At 41.2% G+C, this 23,882-nt stretch overlaps 1 protein-coding gene across 13 annotated transcripts in view; it reads left to right on the forward strand.

The window, feature by feature from the left end:
- The window catches only part of LOC122793337 (PDZ and LIM domain protein 5-like), a 2,364,325-nt gene that overhangs the window by 1,512,718 nt on the left and 827,725 nt on the right, over window positions 1-23,882 (forward strand). For all 13 annotated transcript variants that reach the window (XM_044061256.1, XM_044061255.1, XM_044061265.1 and 10 more), the window contains one exon: window positions 17,863-18,009. In XM_044061256.1, coding sequence (XP_043917191.1) covers window positions 17,863-18,009 — 147 coding nt within the window. The remainder of the gene's footprint in view (window positions 1-17,862; window positions 18,010-23,882) is intronic.

The raw sequence follows: 23,882 nt of genomic DNA on the forward strand, positions 1-23,882 counted from the left end.
CTGATTGCTTCCTCCCATTTAAAACTGGTTCACTTTTTGGGGCTACTTTTAGAAGCTGAACAAAGGTAGTTTTATATTCTTGATTTTAATGATCTATGAGATTTTGCAGATTTGTTCAAATTTTTAGGGCACTGTAGGTTTCAGTTATATTAACCAGTTTCAGGGACTGTTGCAAATAATGCACCTGTATGTATGTGCATGTGTGTATCTATATATATATATATTTATAATATGTGTGTGTGTGTGTATGTATGTGTATATATATATATATATATCCTTGTTTCTGGCATTGATGTTAACCTTGAACATGCTGTCTTTTGCTTTCCATAAGGGCGCATTTTAACTGATTGCCGCTGTACTGTGTATGGTCTACCTTTTTACAGCTCTGAAGTTTAAAAATTGTTATATCTACTCGTGTATGCCTTCATTTTTAATTAAAACCTATGCCAAAACATTCACCAGGACAGTAGTAGTATAGATGCTGTGTCTGTTTCATTCATCTGTTATCATAGTTTAGTTTATCTAACAGTACATACATTTAGGTTTAAGTAGAAAGCAGTTGTCAGACACCACAGAAGGCTTTGTGTTGATATTGTATACAGGAGCTGGAATGGAGAGGGTTTTACTGCAGAACAGTATTAATTCTGCCATTGCAGATCTTAAAATAATGTCTATTTTTGTCTTACTTTAAAAGAAGCAAACATTCATTCTAACAATGACAATTTTTAACTAAGCACTTTACCATAAATAACGTGTCACAGTGTTTAGTTTCAGAAGTTATAAATACACAGGATCATGACTCACTACATTTGCAGTGGCTCATTGTTAAGTCAAAGAAAAATAAAATGCAAGTGCTGTGATATTTAGCCCAGAGATCAATAATAATGCTTTAGTTGATAAAGCTGGATTTGCTTGTTGCTGCTCCTAGAACTTTTCAGGTATTTTTACAGTTGTCTAGTAAGATCATAGAGTTTAGAAAACAAATACCAATTACAAAGAATACAATTTCTACTTCTACTTGCTTTTTTTGTTTTTTAAATAATACATCAATTAAAAGTGCATTATGAAGGGCTGAAAGTACTACAGAGCCCAGGAATGTTTTAGTGTTATGTGTGCATAAGTAAGTGTTTCTGTGAGTGTGTGTATGTGTATATTCTGTATATAAGTAAGGATGAAGAAATGGTTAACTGCTTGTGTAGGTTTATGCGTGTGTGTGTGTGTGTGTGTGTGTGTGTGTGTGTGTGTGTGTGTGTGTGTGTAATATACATATATATATATATATATATGTGTGTGTGTGTATATATGTATGTATGTATGTATATATATGTATGGATTCACTTTATAATCTCAAAATACTGAAATCTCAAATTTCAGTATCTCGAGACTATAAAGCTGAAAATTCAAAATACCGAAACTCCAAAAGCGCAAAATTCAAAATCGCGACTTTTAAATACACCCTCCACCATGCAAACACACATGCACCTTCCTCCCCACACTACAACAAACTAAACACACACAAACACAACAACACAAATACACAAAACTACCCTACATATAAGCAGGGGGGGGGCAAGCCCTCCCCTGCACCCCCACACCCCCGCTACTTATATATACTAACTCCGAGGTCGCTCTAAAAAGACAGACAATAAACCCACCACTACACAATCTACATTCCCCTCGCACAAGCACACATCACATATGTACAAACACCACCATTCTCAACACTTACACACACAGTCTTACCTACATACCGTAACCTACACCTACAACTTACCAACACACTAACATACAGTAAACTTCCTACCCAAAACCCTTAACATATAAACACTTACCTGAATCTCCAGCTATCCATTAACACAGTGCACCACCACAATCGGTGACTTGACATTTCCAGATTCGGTTATGTGGACTTTTGTGTAACTGGACTTTCCTTATTTTAGTCTTGAGATACTCAAATTCAAGATTTCAATATTTTGAGAATGTGACTTGCACCTATATATATATATATATATATATATATGTGTGTGTGTGTGTGTGTGTGTGTATATGTATTTCTGTGTGTGTGTGTGTGTGTGTGTATATGTATTTCTGTGTTTGTGTGTGTATATATATATATATATATATATATATATATATATATATATATATATATATATATATGTGTGTGTTTTTGTGTGATATATATATATATATATATATATATATATATATATATATGTATGTATGTATGGGTTCCCTTCAGAATATTGGAAGGTTTAAAGCTTTGAATGTCATATGGTCGAGACCATATGATCGAAGTTTTAAAACTTCAAACGTTCTGACCGGAAATCTCCATACAACGTGGAACTAGAAATTTTCCCTTTTCCTCACTGTAGTGCTATCTCGGAGTTGATGTATTTAAATAGCTGGGGGTGTGGGGGCTTGCCCCCCTGCAAAATATATATATATATATATATATATATATATATATATATATATATATATGTATATATATATATATATTTATATACACACACACATACGTATATAAATGTTGATAGATATAGACAGACAACATAACCTAGTACCAAAGAAATGAAGTTTCCATTCTAAAGGATAGTGCCTACTTTCTTTAGGGAAGAACAAAGCAGTAAAAAAATTAGAAATTTATATAGGAATTGTATCTGCATACAAGCTGCTAATACAGATTATTGTCATAACTTTCTATGTAAGATCTGTGGAAAAGATCACTTTCTTATAAAAAAATAAGTTAAAACGTGATGAGCACTTTAGCCATTGTCAGAGCTTCATCAGATCAGCATATCCCTTTAAAAAGTCATGTAAATTCCAATGAAGCTTATTCCACGAGCTCTTAAACAGATCGCATTCAGTGGCAGTGATTGGGACAGTGGAGTTTACATAGTTTGCACCTTTACTGTGATTTGTGCTCCTTATCTAAGGAAATGTGAACTCACTTTGTAGCCGGCCTTAAGCAAAGGCCCACTAGGCAGCCGCCTAGGGTGCTGGTCTAGCAGGGGTGCTTTTCCAGTATTTATTTGGTGTTGGTAGACCAGGATGGGGGGCACAAGGTAGTGTGGTGGGGGGAGCCATGGAGTCCTTTTGCCTAGGGCAACAGTTGACCTAGGGCCGCAGCCTGTAATCAGTATGCTAGGAATAATAGTTACAAAACAAATGTAAAATAAAAATAAATAAAATAATGTCAAATAAGGTAAGAATTTAGTCCTGCAGTTTTGTTACATTAGTACAGTGTATAATAGAATAGATGGCAGTGAGAACAGACTTTGTGAAATTCTGTGATAGGTAAGGGGAGGAGAGTGATAGTTATCAGAACTAAACAAAAAAAAAAACTCTGCTGCTAAGGGCAGAGATGTAATTAGGATTTAGCAACTGTGCATGACTTAGGCGAAATCTTCGAGGAAATATATGAAATGAAGACCCTCAGGATAAGTGCCAAGACAAGCTTGTTTTATCTTAATAAACCATGGTTTAAACAAGCAATACGAGACACGGATCTTACATAAGTATGCCGATATTGTTCCTGTATGACAAGCCCCTTCCCCCTTTTTTGTATGTGTATATATATTATTTTATATATACACACACTTACACTTGTATAAATTAAAACACAGAAAAGCTGGTACTTGGTGAGCAATGAAGCTGTTGAGAAACCTTGAAACTGGAAAAGAACCAGAAACTGTAGACAAGCTCATTTGAGACTTCAGAGGAATCAAACACTTACAGTTTGTGTAGAAATCACTGAGCACTTTTGCTGTTAAGCCCGGCTAAGGGTGAATGTGTTCATCTATTCAGTTTTATGTGTTTTCATTAAAGCAGTATCGATTTTCTAAACAAGTTATAACTGCTTGGTTTCTTTGAAGTCTCATCTGAGCTTGTCTGTAGCTTGTGGTTCGTTTTCCCAATTGTTAAGGAGTTGCTCACAACATACCAGTTTTCCCTGTGGGTTAATGTTTTTCCTTGAGGGCAGGAGAAGGCATACTCCTTAAGGCTGCAAAACTACTGTAATTCACTTCAGTGTTCTTTTTCATGTATACATATCTTGTGTATATCTGTGTGCGCACGTGTATGCGAGCACACAGATATCCAAAAATATAAATAATGTGTGATATGTAAGTATATTATTATGTGTAGATAGGAAATGCACACACATACAGTTGTGTAAATTGTTAGTAATATTTTATGTTTTTAAGAGCCACTGAGGCATGGAGTACAGTGCAATTAAGTTGTAAAAATGTTGTTGCTCAAACACTGATGGTGATGACACTTTTCCTGACTTGTGCATTCTTCACTTAGTTACAGGAGTACTTGAAACAACCTACTTGCATTATAATGTGATTGTTTCAGAGAATGTGTTTTCTACTGTCCACTTTGACGGTACTGGATATTGTCTGACTGACCAGCAGTGAAATTATACAGATCTTACATAGAAAGTTATGAAATTCATATTCCCTGAAACAGTTTTCTTTAGTAAAGAGATTGCCTGAGCTTGGAGTAGACACCAAGAGTGCTAAATGGTTCAAGGACTACATGGGTGGCAAAAAAGGTATTCTTTATTACATATAGAGGGCGTGGAAAGCATTAACTACCTACCTATAGGATGGTCTTGGACACTTATGCCCAGTATTGTAAAGAGTTCTAACAAAATGTTGGACCCTTTACAGAGTCAAAATATTCATAATTCCGTTAAAGAAGATTAAGCTCCTAAACTTTGTGGCACTGTTTATTATTGCTTTATTTTTCACTCATGTTGATAGTTCACAGTTATATAAAATAGCTGTCACTACATGTATTTTCTTCACTAAATTTTCATCTCTGAGGTACTTGTGATAGTGCAGTCTGAACCATCATGCACGCATTCTCTAGACAATGCAAACTGGCTTTGTTTCAGAAGCATGACAGGCTTTGCCAGTGCTCCAGCCCACTGTATATCCTCTTTAGAGTGGGTTAATCTACCGTCAGGGTAACAAACAGCTGTAAAACTCTTCCTTTGTATATAATTTATACTGCAGCAAATCATCCTTATGATATATATTTTCATAACAACCATAGATGTTAATACGACATGCTTGCTGCAGCAATAGGAGCTCCCACTGTATCCTTCTACTCTGTCTGTTGCACAATATTCTAGCTAGAAAGAACAAAATACTCTGTAGTTGGGGCTTAGGTTTCATTTTGAATGTACATGCTTTTATTGTGGTTTGATGTTCTTCCATATCAGTGTTGTAGTATTCATAACTTGTGGGATCTCCTGTGAAGGATAGCCCAACATCCAGCTAGTATAACAAAGCCTTTACAGTCTTTTAGCATTGTACTTAAGACGTACTCCACATGTAGGCATAAGGCATAAAAGTGATGTACGAACACTCCATACTCAGACCTTCTTTGCCGCCAGTCGGAATTCCACAGTTGTACATTGGTCTGAACACCCTTTGCTGAGCTGGTTTCTCCCAAGCCGTTTAAAGATAAAAGCCCCATTGGAGTTCCTCCTTTTTTTCCCTTTACTTGTGTACTTAGGCATCATGTCTTCCAGGAAGGGAAAATGCCTGTGTGAGAGAAAGATTCCCCATAAAGACTCTCACAAGAAGTGTTAATTCTTCCTAGGTGTGCTGTACATGATCATACCTAGTGTACCATTTGTCAGGCCTTTGTACCCAGAGTGCTTCACAACTGTCTTTCCTCTGTATCTATTTATCTTGAGAACCAACATCTCAAACTTTTTGACCCAGGGTACAGTGGCTGAACCCACCCACCCTGACATACAGCCGTCTTTTAAAAAGGCCAAGAAGTCTTAGTCTGATTTTGCTGCTGTCCAACATCCAACAGACATCCTTCTCAAGGTGAATGAAGACCCTGAAGACCATCTGGTGCAGACAATGGTTTCCTCTGTCGTGACTCTCTCAGAGGTTGTCATGGAACTGGCTTTTCGTACGTCCTCTTGAGCCAATGCAAATACCAGTAGTGAACTTTGAAAGGGGAACCACAGCTGATCACTTCCAAAGGGCTTAGGGAGATTCTCCAGATTCTGATAAGGGAAAAGGTCTCTGGAACCTTTATTGAGTCTACACATGGCTTCAAGCCTCCAAGGTTGGTCAAAGCAGATATCCCACTGAGGAAGAAGCAGAAAACTAAGCACATTCCTCCCATTACTACGGATCCTCAGAGGAAATGGCAGGATTTTACTCAGGGCTTGTTCAGTGCTCTGATGGCCTTGAGACCATATTAGAACAAGAACACTCGTCCATCTACCTACTTAACTGAATAAACTACTTCAAACTTCAACAAGGCGTCTTTATTCCTCTCACAGGGAAAGTATCATAGATAGTCTCCTAGATCTGCTAGCTAAAGTGATTTTATCTAGACTAATTCTTTGTACTCTGTTTCTTTTTGGTCCTTTCACCCTCTGCGTCACAGATGGGATACCAGACTTCACTCAAGCCCTCTGGATTACCTCTGTCTTCCATGGATTGTGAGTCTAAAGACGAGGATTTCTTCAGTCCTGATTCTCCTTTTGAGGAGTTGTTCTTTGGGGACACAGCGGTTCACATGATGGAGTATTTTAAGTGGAACTGATCACAGGTCTGTAATATTAAGAATTGGTATTATGAGCTGTTGCAGGTAAAATTTCATAAACCTTTTGCTGTCCCTCTGTGTTGGATGCCGTGTTGGATACATTGCAGCTGCTTCTTTGGCTCCTGATTCCCAACCTCCAGCCCCTAAGAAGCCTGACCATTTTTATAAAGTGCACAAGGCCTTTAAGTATTAAGTGTCCTTCTTCAGATCCTGCTGTGGTGTGTCTTTCAAGCCATCCAAGTTTTTACCTTCTTCCAAACTCCTCATTTCTGATAAAGACAGTAGGGTTGTGGAGAAGTTAGGGAAAAGGGTGTAAACTTCTACCAGTTTGGCCTTCAAGACAATTATCACACCCATATGACCAAATAGGTTTTGGCCTTTTTGTCGCAGCTTGGGTGTCTGACCTTCCTGATTCTGAGGAAAGACTGCTACCCTCTACTCAATAAGTTCCATTTGTCAGGTTGTCATTCACTCTGTCAGATGTAGTTATGATGCTCCTGATGTATCCTCTTGAGCTGGTTCAGTTATGAGGAGGTACTTTTGGCTGCTTCTGCAGGCTTCACCTAATGATATTGAGGCCAAGCTCTAGAAGCTCCTTTGGACAGTAAAGATAAAAAGTGATGCAAGTTCATAAACCTTTGTCCTGCACCCAGATTTCAGAGAAACTATCTTTCTAAGCCTGTCTGTCTGTAGGCAACCTCATCAGATCAATAAAGGAAGGAGGACTCCTAACCATATTATCACTGATAAAACTCAAAAGTCCCCTTTTCAGGGCAAATCTGCCTTCATATAACAAACTTTTTTCCCTTGTTCTCAGCCAGGTTCATCTGCATCTTAAGCATTCTCTATCCCTCCTTTTCTGGCAGTATATAACTTCAGACTGTTGGTTTCTGTCCATTTTGATCTTTCTGTGACCCCAAGGGTGTTCACCAAGTGTCTTGCCCTTATTATAGCCTTTCGCAGGCTTCAGGGAATCCAGATATTCTCAGTTTACTATTGTTTGTTCGAACAGCAAAATATTTGCCGTTCGAAACAACGAAAAGTAAACCCTAACACACACATTCTGACTGGCCACAATGTCAACCCAAATGATCGACACATTTGAGTCGACATTGTGGCCAAAACCATTCTGTGTTAGCCATATAGGAGCTGATGGAAATCAGACTCCTGTGTGACATATCACGTTTTTTTCAGGGGGGCAATTCACCCTGCACCCCCCCCCCCCACTAATACATTTTAATTCCGAGATCGCACTACAGTGGGGATATGGATGAATTTCCAATCCCCATTGTACCACGATCTCCATGCAGATAGTCAAATACACTTAGGCATTCGCATAAGTGTGTTCGACTGTCCCATCGTTTTATGTTTTGTGCACGACACTCTCATTTTCGGCAGCAGTGCTGCCGACAGAATGTTGTTCGCACAAACCATAGTAAACCGATATTCTCATATCTGGACTACCAGCTTCTACAGACTCCCTCCCAATCCCGGATTTTGTAGGATCTGAACTTCACTGTGATCCTCCTGCACAGTCTGGGATTTACTGTCAGTCTCATGAAGTCCACTCTGACTCCTCAAGGCCACATTTTTCTGGGTTGCAGAGATCAAACCATTCCAGTGTTGGCTTCTGTCTCATTCAAGGTTGTGTCTCTGACAGCCTGCTTCATTGTCTGCTTCCTCTTCCTCTCATTTTTGCAAGGGAATTTCTCAGAGTACTGGGGTTCATGGCATCTATCATTCCCATACACCTTTGGAAATTTCACATGAGGAAACTTCAGTGGTGCCTAAAGACGGTTTGGCTGCAGCATTGTCACCCTCTGGATTTTCCAGTTCCCTTACTTCATAGATGCAAACTTGAGTTGCACTGATAGAATCAGATGATCTCCCTCAAGCTGGGGCTGTTTTTCCAGGCTTCTACCCCTATTCAGAGATTATTTACAGATGCTTAAGTTCTGGAGTTGCAAGCCTCTTCTAGCAGACATGAGGGCTCGGGGTGTATGCCCCCTTAATCAGAGGTCAGACCACATCAACATAAAAGAAATGAGTGTGTTCATTCTTGTTCTTCAGGCCTCCCATTGTCTTTGGTTTTCAGGCCCTTTAAAGGTCTTTACAGACAACACCACCATCATGTGGTACATCAAGAAATTGGGGGGTGGGGGTGGGGTAAAGGTCTTACCTTCTTTGCAGACTAGGCCTTCAAGCCTGGGATTTGGTGATCAACAGTCAGGTAACCCTTCAGGCAGTTTACATCCCTTCAAAACACAACTTAGTGGCAAACTCCCTGAGCAGGCCTAGAACACAATCTCATGAATGCATGCTTCACAGAGAGGTTTTTCGTGACATAGTATATCAGTGGGATATATCTCAAGTGGCTCTTTTTTTGCCTCCCCTCTGAACAGGCAGCTTCCTTGCTTCTGTTTTAATCCCCAAGTCCTCTGTACTTGAAGGTGGAATACGATGTTGTTTTCTTGGAAGAGGATGTTCCTCTATGCTTTCCCTCCTCTTCCCAGGGTCCTGCATATGATCAGGAAGGGACTCCCTAAGAATTTTGCTGGTAACTTCCTTTTGGCCTAGAGAGCACTTGTTCCCACTCCTCTTTCACCTCACCATGGAAAATCATCACAAATTACTTCACCGGATGGATCTTTTCATGCAAGACAAGGGGTATGTTATTCACCGACACTTGTCTACTCTTCAGCTGACACTTTGGGTGATATGATTTTGATTCCATTTAAACACCACTTTTCTGAGGGCATGCTTAGGGTCCTACAAGAGGCCAGGAAACCCATTACCAGAAAATCCTGTATGGCTAAATGGAAAAGATTTTCTATATGGAGTCTCAAGTGTCACCAGGATCCCTTTTCAGAGGTGTCCCTTTGGTCCTTTCTTAATTGTGTGAACTGCTTCTTGCTGGTTTAGCACATCTTTTGTTAAAGCTCACTTATCAGCACTCTCAGCTAGTCTGCCCTTAAATCCACCTTTGGCCTGTTGTTTTTGGGTCAAACAATTCCTTAAAGGTGTAATTTGTATCAAACTGCAAGAAAACCTATTCTTCCTTCTTGGAAGCTTAATTTTGTTCTTGCAAAACTGTCACAGGCTCCTTTAAGCCTGCCTTTTCTTTTTCTTTACGGCACTACACCTGTAAGAGTATTTTGTTGGTTGTCCTTACTTCAGCCATGAGAGTCTCTGAACTTAAGGCTCTGATGGCTGTTCCTTCCGTTTTGATTTTTCATAGAAACAGTGTGTCTTTTTATACTAATCCTTTTATGCTCAAGGTGGTCATTGAGTTAACTTCTAATCAGTCTACCCAGCTTCCTTCCTTTTTTTCCTTCTGTGCAGTTTCCAAGTGAGAAGATTCTTCACACTTTGAATCTTCATAGACAGCTTAGGTGTTGTTTGGATAGGACAAAGGCTATCTGCAAATCTGAACATACCAGGATATTGGGTTTAGTAGTTTCTAAGCAAACCATTTCTAAGGCCATTTCTTTTGTTATTCGTTCCATGGAAAACAGCTTTCTGCTTCAATTATGGCTCATTCTAGAAGGGCAGTGACTCCTCTGGAGCTTTCTTCAAGGATTTGGATAGATCTTTGAAGATGCCACTTGGTCCCCTGTCCACACTTTTACCAAACATTACAAGCTGGATGTCATTTCCAGGCCCCACACATGATTTCCCGAGGCTATCCTTCACGAGTTTGTGGAGGACTCCTCTGTGCCTTCCACCTCCCAGCCTTGTCAGTAGCTTTTTTGCTCTCCCACGTTTTGATTTCTGCAACAGTAACATGGAAGGACATAGTACATTTTGGTAAAATCTTACCATAACAGTCTATGTCTTTCTTTTCACTATTGCAATATTCAGTTCCTCCCTCCTGCTCCCTTTGTTTATTTTCTTCTTTTGAGAACTCTGCTGGCCAAGGTGTCTTTGACTCTCTCCTCTGATGTTCTTCATGTTTCACTCTTGCAGTCATTACATTTGGGTAATCAGTCAGCCCGATTAACAAAGTCTTGGGTCCTGCGTCGGTTGCTCTCCCTTCTTTCATGACGTCAGGTCGTCAGGGGTATAAAACATGCAGCCGACGCCATTACATCAGTCTTTCTTGCCGCGCGGTGCCGGAAGCAGAAGCAGTTCGCAAGTGCTGGTCGGCCAACTCCTGAAATTTTCATTTTCAAGTTTCAGATCTGAAGTCTTCAACTAAAAAGCTAAGTACCGTGTTGGGGAAACTTTTTCTTGCTCCTTACCGATGTCAGTAAAAGTTAATAATTGCATTACTTGTGGGAAGCAAATACCGCATAAGGATTTCCATTTGTACTGTATTCGTTGCCTAGGCCCTGACCATGACATTCCTTGCTGTTGGTTCTGTGCTTTATTTAATCAACGCACTATCAAACGTCGGTACATTTTTGCTTCTAAATATTTTGGCTCATGCTTTAATTATCCACAAATATCATCGGTTAGCAATCCGACTACCGGAATACCTAAAAAACGCAAAGGAAAAGACAGAGACAGGCCGTTGAGGTCCAAAACTGCCAACAACGCTTCTCCCAAGCCAGTCGCCAGTTCGCCGGTACTCAGTGAGGTGCTTTCGCAGCCCCTGATACCTGCTACTTCTGATTCGCAGGCCTCTACTGAGACCCATTCAGAGTCCAGGATGCCGCGAGATGCTTCAGTTATGGAACCCGAGGATGTCTCTACCTTGGATGGGTCCAGAGCCGCTGTGCAGGCACCGGCTTCTGAGGGTGTTTTCGGGCCTATAGATTTGTACATTAGACCGATGCCATCTTCAATACTAAGGCCAAAATCTTGACCTATGCCTAAAAACGATGCCTAGGCCACATGTGCAGGCCCCTATGCCTAAAAAACCAATGATCAAAATGGCTGAAGATTTAATTACTCTGATCAGGGTTACCCCCCCCCCCCCTTTCTAAGAGGCCTAGGCAAGAGATTGACTATGAATCTTCAGAACAGGATTCTATTTCTTCTGACTCTTCTAATGAACAGGAATTGTCTATACATACTTATGAGGACTCTGATGCAGAAGATTCCATTCCTTCTGCTTCTCCCCATGAGGATTTTTCTTTTGGGGAAACTACATACCTTAAGGGAACATTTCCACTGGGAAAGTCGGGATTTTTCTGAATCTAAAAAGAGACTTAGGGATTTTCTTCTTCTTCCCCAGCATAGGCCTTTGGCTATAGCTCCTGTTCTAGACATTGTTGATGATGTTTTTTCAAAATCTAGTATGGCTCCTGATTCTCTGCCTCAGGCTCCTTGTAAGCCAGACAGATACTACAGGGTTCCTGACTCCCACAAATTCCTTTTCAAAAATCCTGTTGCGGATCCGGAAACCATTTCTCAGGGTCCCAAGGGCATTAAGGCTTCTACTGCTAAAAATCCTACCCCTTCTGATAGAGATTCCAGGGTGCTGGATAGATGGGGTAAGAAGGTTTACATTTCTGCAACCTTGGCAATCAGGGCTTTAAACTGTCAATTTCATATGCTAAAATATCAGCAGCATATCATGGGACTGCTTAAACAGAAAATTATGTTGATTTCTGACTGTGTGGAAAATAGATTTACAGGATCTGTTGCATTCAGCTGAATAAGTTGGAAAACATACTTTGCAGTGTGGTTTTGATTCTTTGGAGGCCTCTTGCTGGGCTGCTGTAACTGGGTCTGTGCTAAGAAGGCATGCTTGGCTCAAAGGGCAAACTCTGCCTGATCATGTTAAAGCAAAATTGTTGGATGCTCCTTTACAACAGGACCGTCTCTTTGGTAATAAGGCTGAAGAAGTTCTAAAAAAGATGGAAGATAAAGATAAATCTATGCAAACTGTGAAAGATTTCTTACAAGTGCAACCTCCAAGATTTAGCAGGCACTGGCCTACTAAGAACTGGTCCTTTCCAGTTCTTTCGAGAGCCACTCAAGTCAAACCCAGACTTTCCAAAGGCACCAGGTTTCAGTCCCAAGGGACTTTCAGAACAAAGCAATGGGGGTGCCTCCTCTTCCAAATCTGGAAACAACAAGACACCTCCATATGGTAAGCAGTCTCAATGACTTCCCTTTACACTTAACAAGCACTTACCTTTTAGCCTCACCTTTGTGGGGAAAACTGGCTCTTCATGCAAAAAACTGGCAACTTATAACCCAGGACAAATGGGTTTTAAATATAGTATCACAGCAATACAGATTTCATTTCCACATGTTGCCAATTCCAAACAGATGGCCAGACCTGCCCCCAAATCAGTGGGCAGAGGCCCAAAAACAAGTACTTTCCCTCATGAACATGGGGGCTATTCAACTAGTACCAGAAGAGGAAAAGGGACCAGGTTTCTATTCAAGACTTTTCCTGCTACCCAGAAAAGACAACTCTTGGCGTCCAATTCTGGACTTATTTACTCTGAACACCTTTCTGGACATCCCAAAATTCAAGATGCTGACTCATCACCGGTTACTTCCTATGCTAGGCAAAGATGCCTGGTTGGCAACTCTAGATTTAAGAGGGGCTTACCTGCATATCCCAATCAGGGAATCTTGCAGAAGAAACCACAGCGTCAAAGCAGGCTACTTGCATTATCAGTTCTCTGCACTGCCTTTTGGCTTATCTACTGCGCCCAGGGTCTTTACAAAGTGCCTGGCTCCAGTAATTGCATTTTGCAGGCAAAGAAATATTCAAATATATCCATACCTGGACGATTGTCTAATTCAGGCAGAAAACAAGGACATTCTTCTAAAACATCTGGTGTTTGTAAAAAGGGTTCTAACTTGTCTAGGGTACACTATAAACGAAAAGAAATCACAACTGGTACCCTCTCAAAAAATTACATTCCTGGGTGCAAGCTTGAATACAACTGCCCAGATGGCTTTCCTTACGCCAGAGAAGCAGATTCATTTGGTGACTTACTTCACACAGATTGCCACAAAAACCCTGCTTTCTGCAAGGCAAATACTGCAAGCCTTGGGGTTCATGGCCTCCTGCATGCTTCTAATTCCATATGCAAGACTGCATATGAGGAAACTTCAGTGGTATTTAAAAAGTCTGTGGAGTCAGCATGGTCACAGCCTGGAAACAATGATTCCTATCATACCTTGCCTGCGCCTAGAGTTCCTATGGTGGGCAGAGGACTGCCACCAGAACAAGGGGCTGCCATTCACACCACCCCCTGCCACCCAAACCCTAATTACAGATGCATCAGACTATGCATGGGGTGCTCATCTGGCAGGGAAGTGCATTCAGGGAAAATGGAGCCCAAATCAAATGCACCTTCACATAAATCAAAACGAAATGCTAGCTGTACAGAATGCACTGACAGCCTTCAAGGACTACCTTCATCCAGGACAATTACTGATAAAGACGGGCAACACCACAGTTGTGTTACATAAACAAGCAGGGGGTACACACTCCTACCCCTTTTGCAGACTAGCCATGGCATTGTGGAACACGGCCTTGAGCTATCAAGTACAACTACAAGCTCAATTCCTGCCAGGAAAGCTGAATACTCTGGCAGACAAACTAAGCAGAAATCTCATGGACCCACACGAATGGAAACTGGAACCATCGATTTTCAACATGTTGACACGCAAATGGGGGAGTCCAGACATAGATCTTTTTGCCTCACCCCATAACTATCAGTTGGACAAATTTTGCACAAGAATGCATCACAAAAATGCCTGGCAAGTGGATGCTCTGTCCTTCAGCTGGAAAAAACTATCAGTCTATGCCTTTCCCGCTCTGCCTCTGCTCTCCAAAGTTCTACTAAAAGTCAAACAGGATAAACCAAGAATGATTTTGATTGCTCCAGACTGGTCTTCACCAACACTGGTACCAAGTCCTGCACAGTGTGTCACACCTTCCACCGTGGCACCTGCCTCAGACACCTTACTTACTGTCTCAGCAGAACAACCGAACTCTGCACACTTGGCTCCAAACTTTGAATCTTGCAGCATGGCTAATCACCTAAATTCACCCTTTGCATCCCTCAGCAAACCTGTGATGAATGATATTTTGGAGGCGAGAAGACCTAGTACTAGAAAATCTTATGATGACAAATGGAAAAGATTCTGTGTCTGGAATCAATCTCAAGGAATAAGCACAGCAATGCCCAACATTCCTCAGATTTTGCAATACTTAACTGAGATGCTTCACAAGGGCCTGTCCTTTTCTTCCTTAAAAGTCCATGTCTCAGCCATTTCTGCTCATTACAACACAGAACCTCCCCTCTTCTCTCATCCTCTGCTAAAGCAGTATCTCAGAGGGGCCAAAAACTTAAGATCACCCAGGAGATCTCCAACCCCTGCCTGGGGACCTTAATTTTGTATTGGAGACACTCAACTCTCCCTCCTTTCGAGCCAGCTGCTACTGCAGACTTAAAATTTCTCTCCTGGAAAACAGCTTTCCTTTTAGCAGTCACTTCAGCTAGAAGGATTTCTGAATTACAGGCTCTTATGGCAGTGGAGCCTTTCATCATTTTTCATGCGGACAGGGTATGTCTCAGAACAAACCCATCCTTCATGCCTAAGGTGGTATCCAGTGTGGCTCTTAATCAGACAATTCATTTGCCAACTTTCTTTCCCAATCCACAGAACAAGGGGGAGTGGATTCTGCATTCATTGGATGTACACAGACAGCTTAGATTTTACTTAAACAGGACTAAATCTCAAAGAAAATCTGACCAACTGCTGGTAGCATTTGCTGCAGGGACAGAGGGAAAGGCTATTCCAAAGCAAACCATTTCCAAATGGATAAGCCATTGTATTTGTTTCTGCTACAAGCACCGTGGAAAAACTATCCCCCAGGGGATCAGATCCCATTCCACCAGGGCTGCATCTACTTCAACAGCCTTTCTCAGAGGTGTTCCTACCAGGGACATTCTAGAAGCTGCTACCTGGAGCTCAGTTCATACTTTCACCAAACATTACCATTTACCACTTTTCTCTAAATCCAGAGCTGGCTTTGCCACTGCTGTCCTGCAGGGCCTTATAGCTGGTCCTAATGCTGTATAATTCCCTCCACCCAACCATAGCATTGGGAGTCTACCCAAATGTAATGACTGCAACAGTGAAACATGAAGAACATAGTACAGTTGTGTACACTTACCATAAATGTAGATGTTCGAGTGTATTCACTGTTGCAGTCCTCGTTACCCTCCCTCCAGCTCCCTATTTTTTTCTGGCTATACCTGTGCTTTTTTTTACTATGCTTAAAAGCCCTTTTGGTGTATTTGCTTTAGGTTGGAGGTATAATTTTTGTGTTATTTGCTCCCCATTTGGGGGGCACCTGACATCTGGGGCAAGAAAAACTGATATAATGACATCGGCTGCATGTTTTATACCCCTGATGACCTGACGTCATAGAAGAAGGGACAGCAACCGACGCAGGACCCAAGACTTTGTTAATCAGGCCGACTGAGGGCAACCTGCCAGCAGATTACCCAAATGTAATGACTGCAACAGTGAATACACTTGAACATCTACATTTATGGTAAGTGTACACAACTGTACTTTTCTTTTTCTCTCTGGACGTGCTTGTTCTCCTTTCAAGTGGGTCACTTCAGTACTGAGTATGGAGTCTTTGCATGTCACCTGTATGCTTTTATGCGTACACAGGGTACATACATCTGATATACGATGCTAGAAGCATGTAAAGTCTTTGGAATACTGACCGGACGTTGGGCTATCCTTGGCAGGAAATCTTGCATTTTATGAATACTGCAACAGTGCAAAGGGCATCAACTGTTTTGGTAAGATTTTACACAACTGTACTTTTGCTAACATCCCAGCCCTAATTTCTAAGGCGAATGAGGTCTGCATTTTTTTTCCCATTGATTGAAGGAGTGCTGCTCTTTCCCATCACTGACAGAGCCTTTTGCTTCCTTGTGTCTGTTTATATAGTCTGGTTGTATCCATTGAAATGACTGAGGGGTGTGCTACTGAGTTCTTACAAAGATTCTTGTAACCTTCAGTTTTTTTGGATGCAAGAGGCTTGACAGCAGGCTGTTGAGAGAGAGCTTTCAAAAGTACCGTACGATGCCCCATACTTCTAAATGCAACCGTTATTAAAGGTTTTGCAGTGCTCATAAATGGTGACCTGATGTTCCTTTTCTAAGAAGAAAATGCATTAAGCATGGTAGTATTTTTAAAATATTTGCCCTCCATAGGTGACCTTTTCCAGGGATATCATGGAGCACCAAAAATAATCCCTAAATAACAGATGGCATTAAAGTAGACTGCGGTGGTGGTGCTGCGGTAGCGTTGTCGCCTCACAGTTAGACGTTGCCAGTTTGATTCTCAGTTAGAGCGTCTTCTGTGTGGCGATATGCGTAAATGGGCATTCCTTCGTTGAAGGTTGTGCGTTAGGCCCGGCAAGTCAGCACGTAAAAATCTACTGCCAATCATTAGCGGACCGGAGTTCCACTGTGGCGACCCCTAACCGGGAAAAACTGAAAGACACAAATTAAAGTAGATCGCAAACAGTAGTAATAGCAATGGAACTCTGATTAGATAAGATAATAGTACAATTGCCCAGATGCAGTGTTTATCTCTTTAGAAGAGGTCTGGAATTAACTGACAGACTGATAGCTTATACTCATATTATGGTAAATAAGAACTGAAGATAACTTAGGTTGCTGTCCTGTTTACAGCCAAGTGCCCTGCTGATGTCCTTGACACTACGGAGATGTCAGTGTGTGAAATGTCTGGCCAGAAGGACGCATGTCCATCTGTGTGTGGCTAATGTGTTAGAATTTATACTCCAGCACTGATCCTTGTAATGAACATCTGCCAGTAAGCTGCAAAATGCTGTTAAAAAAGCAAAGTTATGGTTCATTTTTGGATCATTGGGAAACTGGTTGAATGTGCCCGGGTGCTTCATAGGGGAGGATCATAGAATTAGATTAATGTCAATAGGTAGGGAAACGCATTTAGTTTATGAAACAAACTGTCTGTATCCTTACTTTGTGTTGCGAGTTGAACATTATGTGAAACATTAGAAGGAGTATTTTTGCAATAAATACACTTTTGCAAATATTGCAGTAAAATAGTAAGTCACTTATGAATGCATTGCTCATAGTGTTTTTTTAGAAGTGGAAGTATTCTGTACTAAAATTAAAGGACATCATGCATTTTCTTTTGCAGACAAAACAAGTTTAAGGAATGGCTTAAAATTTTATGTTCACTTTTAAATCCTTTTACCAGGCTTTGACTGCGTTTACAATACTTTTTGTTATTGTCTTATTTTTAATCCTGCTGTGGCAATATGTATTATTGTGTGTAAAGCCATACCTTGCATATTGCTGATGGACTAGAAGATCGAGATAAACAGTCAGTGGCAACCCAGACGTTCCAAGAGACTGCTGTCTGTGTGTCACTGCCAGATCCATCATCTCTCATTTCTCACACAGCTTCAGCTTCCATTCCAGAAAGGTATAAACATTTTAGAAGTTTGATGTTTTGTTTTAGTTAAAAAAGAAAGTAAACTGTGTGTGTGTGTGTGTGTGTGTGTGTGTGTGTGTGTGTGTGTGTGTGTGTGTGTGTGTGTGTGTGTGTGTGTGTGTAACATTACAGCTTTAAATTCATTAACAGTAATGGACTCATTTTACATATTTTGCTATTCTGACTGTTCGAAAGCTGGAATCATCCATCGCAGTACTAAATGTTTATCTGTCCCACAACAGTCGCTGCTAAATTTGTAAATATCTATAATTATCAATTTATTTCTACATATATTGATATAGATGTCTGTGTGTGTGTGTGTGTGTGTGTGTGTGTGTGTGTGTGTGTGTGTATATATATATATATATATATATATATATATATATATATATATATATATATATATATATATATATATATATAGTGAGAGAGAGAATAAAGTTATATAGCCTATTTTGATCCTTTTCTATGTTTGGTATAACAGCTACACCATTTCAGGTTAACTGCTTCATGTCCCTTACCCATCCATCAGTGACACATGCCAGCCTATGGCTATTGCTGTGGCGAGTTGCTTTCAGAAGCTTTGATAGTTCTCTTTCTGCCTAGTAAGGATTAAGGTCAGAGTGAGTACCCAGTTCTGTACAGTGCCACATGTTTACAGTCCAGTGACATATAGTGCATGCTTGACAAAAATGGGCAGCACATTACAGCAGGTCGTCACACCCAAAGTACAAAACTGGGATGAAGAGAGGGAAAGAGATGACTACATGAAACACTGACTCTGTGGCAAGAAATATCTTTGCCTGTGATTCTAGCAGCCCGTTAAGTGAAGCTACCCACTTACACCCAAATAGTAAGATACTTGTATAGGAGTAGTAGTATATACATGCCCAGCAGTCCACGTCCCTTCTCGTAGCACAGTTATTTCATTCATTCACCATTTTGGTAAATAGGTTGTATGCTTTCCAGTATCTTGAATTCCCTGCCTTTGTTTGTCCTTAAGTATTGCCACAGTACTCCATGTGTGGCTTTACTGTTACCTTGTATAACAGAAGAACAGACTCAGTATCTTTGGAATCCCATCCTACACTGTGTGATCCAGCTTTGATCTACTTCAGGTTGCAAATGCTGGACAAGTTGATGCAAAACCTATAATCTACACTTTCCTGAAACAACAGATGATCTCGGCATAATAGATAAATGTACTGACCGAAATGAAAACATTTTTTCAGGTGGGCTGTATCTCTCTGCACCCATGATGTGAGAGACCAGTTTCCAAATATACTTTCTTTAGTGGAAGCCACTGGGATATAGGCAAATGACCCCTAGTTTAATATATTTAGGGATCAAGGAGACTGGGTTAAGAGCTCCCACACTTGGAACATCCTTGTCGCAGACAGTGTTGGATATTTATTTCTACAAATCATTCCTGCCTGAAGATAGTACCCAGTAAGTCATAATCTTGGTGGCTTTGTTGAGGTTGTAGAGAAGGGTCCAGATTTGAACCATCCAGGAAAATTTTAAGTCTTGCAGTGGGTACAGTCTGCACAGTTCATTTTGCACACTAGAAAATTATGTTGCTACACTGAACACTGAGGTGTCAGTGGTATGCTTCACAGACCAGCTGTTGGTGCCAGACCTCTGTCACTGACTGAAGTGATTGGTCATTCCTATCAGTCTTAATGACAAATGCTTCACTAGTGAGTTGTAGAGGCTTTCTTTATCAGCATTCAGAATGTGATCACTCTTAAATTCTCTGTTACAACTTAGTGAGAAAACAGCTTTCTTAAAATTCACTTGTTCTCATTGAAGAAGGCATGTCTGCAGGAGGCTTCACGCCACTTGTAAATACTAACTCCACAGTCACACTACAGAGGAGAAAGGAAAAATTCCCCAATGCAGCACACATTAGTGTTGCACAAGTTAAGATCCTGCAGTGGATTACACTGTGTAAGGATTTTTACTAGCAAGTGTAAATTCAAATAAATGGAAACTAGCAGTTCTGATCAAGTGGCCATCATTTACTCATAGAAAAACTCAATGAATACACCTTCCTGATTCAGAGAATGTGGAGCCACACACGAGAGGCCTTCACATAAAATATCATTAGCTGGTGACAATGTTTCTTACTTCTAAAGTTCTGGAAGGTGACTTGAGACCAGAACTTTCTCCTGCTTCAGTCAGACAAGCAGGCTGTGATATCGTACCTGAACCAACAAGGCAACACATACTTGCACTCTTTTGCAGAGAGGCAATTCAGGTTAGAATACAACATTACTTTTACAGCCATTGCCATTCTGAATGCAGTGAATATGATTTCAGGCTCCCTTAGTCACAGCTTCATCCCTCTTCTTGAAATAGAATAAAGGAAACCTGTCTTGCCAGTTTTCCAGGAGTGGGGTACCCTGGAAATTTGTCAGTACACAGCACAGGAGAATGTGGTTCTCTTCCTCCTGTTCCTCTCAGTTCAGTAAAGCAAAGTGGAGTTGACAGTGGATTAATTCTCCTTCCACAGTCAGGGGAAGATTTTTGTATACCTTTCTACCTTTGCCTCTGACAGTATGCACTATTGACAAAATGCACGGAAAAAGGCTAAAGCTATCCTGATTGTCCTTTTGTCAGATGAAGGTAATGTGGTTTGTGGTTCCCCAGGGAAATCTCTCCATCTTAGTGGACAAGTATCCTCTATTACATGAGCTGATTAACTTGCAGATGATCCTGACCTGTGTCAGGTAACTGTTAACTTAAATAAAAACACTCCAATCTCAGCACATGAAAAAAAAAAATGAATAAAATAAACTGTGAAACCAGCAACTCTCTGTAAACTGCCTCTGAGTAACAACAGTCCTTTTAAAGAACTCTAAATTTCTCCTTCCTCAAAATAACTAGTCAGTCTCCAAGTTTCCCAAACTTTAAGCAAATGTTCCCTTACTAATGCTTTTTGTTCAGAAGACGTCTGTATGATTGTGATGATGTAAGGTATTGCCAGCTATGCCAGGAGAAGTAAGGTAGTGCATGTGTAACATATGCCAGCATAGTTAGCTGGAGTTTTGTAAAGAATTGTCATTTTTATATCAAACCAATTTGTACAGATGCTTGTGCTGAAAAATGTATTTGTAAAGCTCCTTGTGTTAAAAAAGTACGAACAGAGGGTCTTGCTGGACAAAAAAGAAATACACCTGTGTATAAGACTGTATTGTAACTGTTGAAATGAATATGTTGTAACAGGATACTGGAAGAGAAGAGGTTAGTCTCAGTCCAGCTAACTTTGGAAAATAGTCTGAAATTAAATTACGTGGCTTAGGCCATAAAGATTGTATTTTACAGATGTTCTTCATGTTTCACTGTTGCAGTTATTACATTTGGGTAATCTGCTGCTAGGTTGCCCTCAGTCGGCCTGAATTCCAAAGTCTTGGGTCCTGCGTCGGTTGCTGTCTCCTCTTCCATGACGTCAGGACGTCAGGGGTATAAAACATTGCAGCTAACGCCATTTTCTTTAGTCTTTCTTGCCGCGTGGTGCCCAAAGCAGAAGCATTTCGTAAGTGCCAGTCGGCCTACTACTGAAATATTTGAGATTGAGTTTCATAACTGAAGTCTTCATTAAAGCTAAGTACCCTGTTGGGGAAACTTTTTTCTTGCTTTTTACCGATGTCAGAAAAAGTTAATAATTGTATTACTTGTGGGAAGCAAATACCTCATAAGGATTTCCATTTATACTGTATTCCTTGCCTAGGCCCTGATCACAACGTGCCTGGCTGTCGGTTTTGTGCTAGATTTAACCAACCCACTATTAAGCATCGGTATATTTTTGCTTCAAAGTATTTTGGAAACAGATTTAACTACCCAGAAATGTCTTTGGATAGCAATCTGACTACTGGAGTACATAAAAAACACAAAGAAAAGGACAGAGAAAGGCAGTTGAGATCCAAAACTGACGACAAAACTTCTAAGCCAGTCTCCGGTTCACCGGTACTCAGTGAGGCGCTTTCGCAGCCCCTGATACCCGCTACCTTCGAGTCGCAGGCCCCTACCGACACCCATGTGGAGAGTCGAGACTTCTCAGAATCAAAAAAGAGGCTCAGGGATTTCCTTCTTCTCCCTCAGCACAGGCCTTTAGCCATTCCCCCTGTTTTAGCCATTCTAGATGATGTTTTTTCGGAGTCAAGCTTGTCCCGTGACTCCTTACCTCCAGCTCCCAGTAAGCCTGACAGATATTACAGGGTCCCTGACTCACATATATTTTTATTTAGAAACCCTGCTGCTGATCCTGAAACTATTTCACAGGGTCCAAAGGGAGTTAAGGCTTCAACAGCAAAAAATCTTACCCCATCTGACAGAGATTCAAGGGCACTGGACAGATGGGGAAAAAAGGTTTATACTTCTGCAACCTTAGCAATCAGGACCTTGAACTGTCAATTTCATATGCTTAAGTACCAACAACATGTTATGGGATTGCTGAAACAGAAAATGATGTTGATTTCAGAATGTGCAGAAAATAAAGAATTGCAGGAATTATTGCATGCAGTTGAACAAGTTGGAAAGCATACTTTGCAATGTGGTTTTGATTCCTTAGAGGCCTCCTGCGGGGCCTCAGTAACTGGATCTGTGATTAGGAGGCATGCCTGGTTAAAGGAGCAACATTTACCTGATCATGTTAAAGCTAAATTGCTAGATGCACCTTTAGAGCATGATTCTCTGATTGGTATTAAGGCAGAAGAGGTTTTAAAGAAAATGGAAGACAAAGCTAAGTCTATGCAAACGGTTAAAGACTTCTTACAAGTGCAGCCACCAAGATTCAGTAGACACTGGCCTACCAAAAATTGGTCCTTTCCTGTGTCAGACAGAGCTCAAAGGGGAAAATCCAGATGCTCTAAGGGTTCCAGATACCAGGCGCAGGATTCATACAGGTCAAAGCAATGGGGTGCTGCCACATCCAAATCTGGAGGAGATGAAGCCCAAACCTACAGAAAGCAATCCTAATGACTTCCCTCTGCCTTCACCAAGCACTTATCTTTTGACAGCACCCATAGGGGGAAAATTATCACTTTTGTTCAAAATTGGCAGATCTGAAGTAGTTAACTTCATTTGATCAGCAACCTGTGGGCATAGGATCTGACCCGGATCCGAGCCAGCAGCTTTCCAAGCTAGAGATTTGTGCTCCAAGCTCCTCCCCCTTACCCATAATACCCTGCTACCTCCCTCCAGTCCTCAGATCTCATTTGCCGCGGCTTCTTGAAGCATGAGTGACGAGCTCCTGGCGGTTTTGTGAGTGTTTTAATAGGGTTTTTTTGCTCTGTTTTTCTCAAACTAAATTTTGTGTGTGTGTGTGTGTGTGTGTGTGTGTGTGTGTGTGTGTGTGTGTGTGTAGCCATAAGCTGTCTCCAGCCGATTGCCACATTCAGTGCGTTATTTTCCTGGGGGTGGCTCATTTATCATCAGGCTGCCAGATCTGTGCCGCCTTCAACCCTCGGGCTTTGAGGGACAGGAGGACCAAGTTAATCCTTGCGGGCCTTTTGCTTCTTCCTCCTGTTCAGCCAACTGTTCCTGCTCCCCTGGCCGGGACTCAAACTCCCACTGTGTCCCAGGGAGAGAGGGACTCCAGAAAGAAAGATAGGCGAGATAGAGAGAAGGAGAGAGACAGGGAGAGGCATAGGAGCCACAAGCAGCGGGCTGATTCTGCCCCCTCGGCCCCGCCGGCTAAGCATTTCTGTTCTCCCGTGAAGGTCTCACCATCGAGGTCATTGAGGCGGCCTTCCCGGCCAGCCTCGGCGGCTTCTTCTAGATCGAGGACCCTTTCGAACGCGGACATGGACCGGATTATGCATTGCTTCCTCCAGGCCGAGATGCAGATGGGAGTGCTCTTG

The sequence above is a fragment of the Protopterus annectens genome, chromosome 2.part0 (assembly GCF_019279795.1).
Source record: "Protopterus annectens isolate FY-2018-M chromosome 2.part0, PAN1.0, whole genome shotgun sequence".
NCBI lineage: Eukaryota > Metazoa > Chordata > Ceratodontiformes > Protopteridae > Protopterus > Protopterus annectens.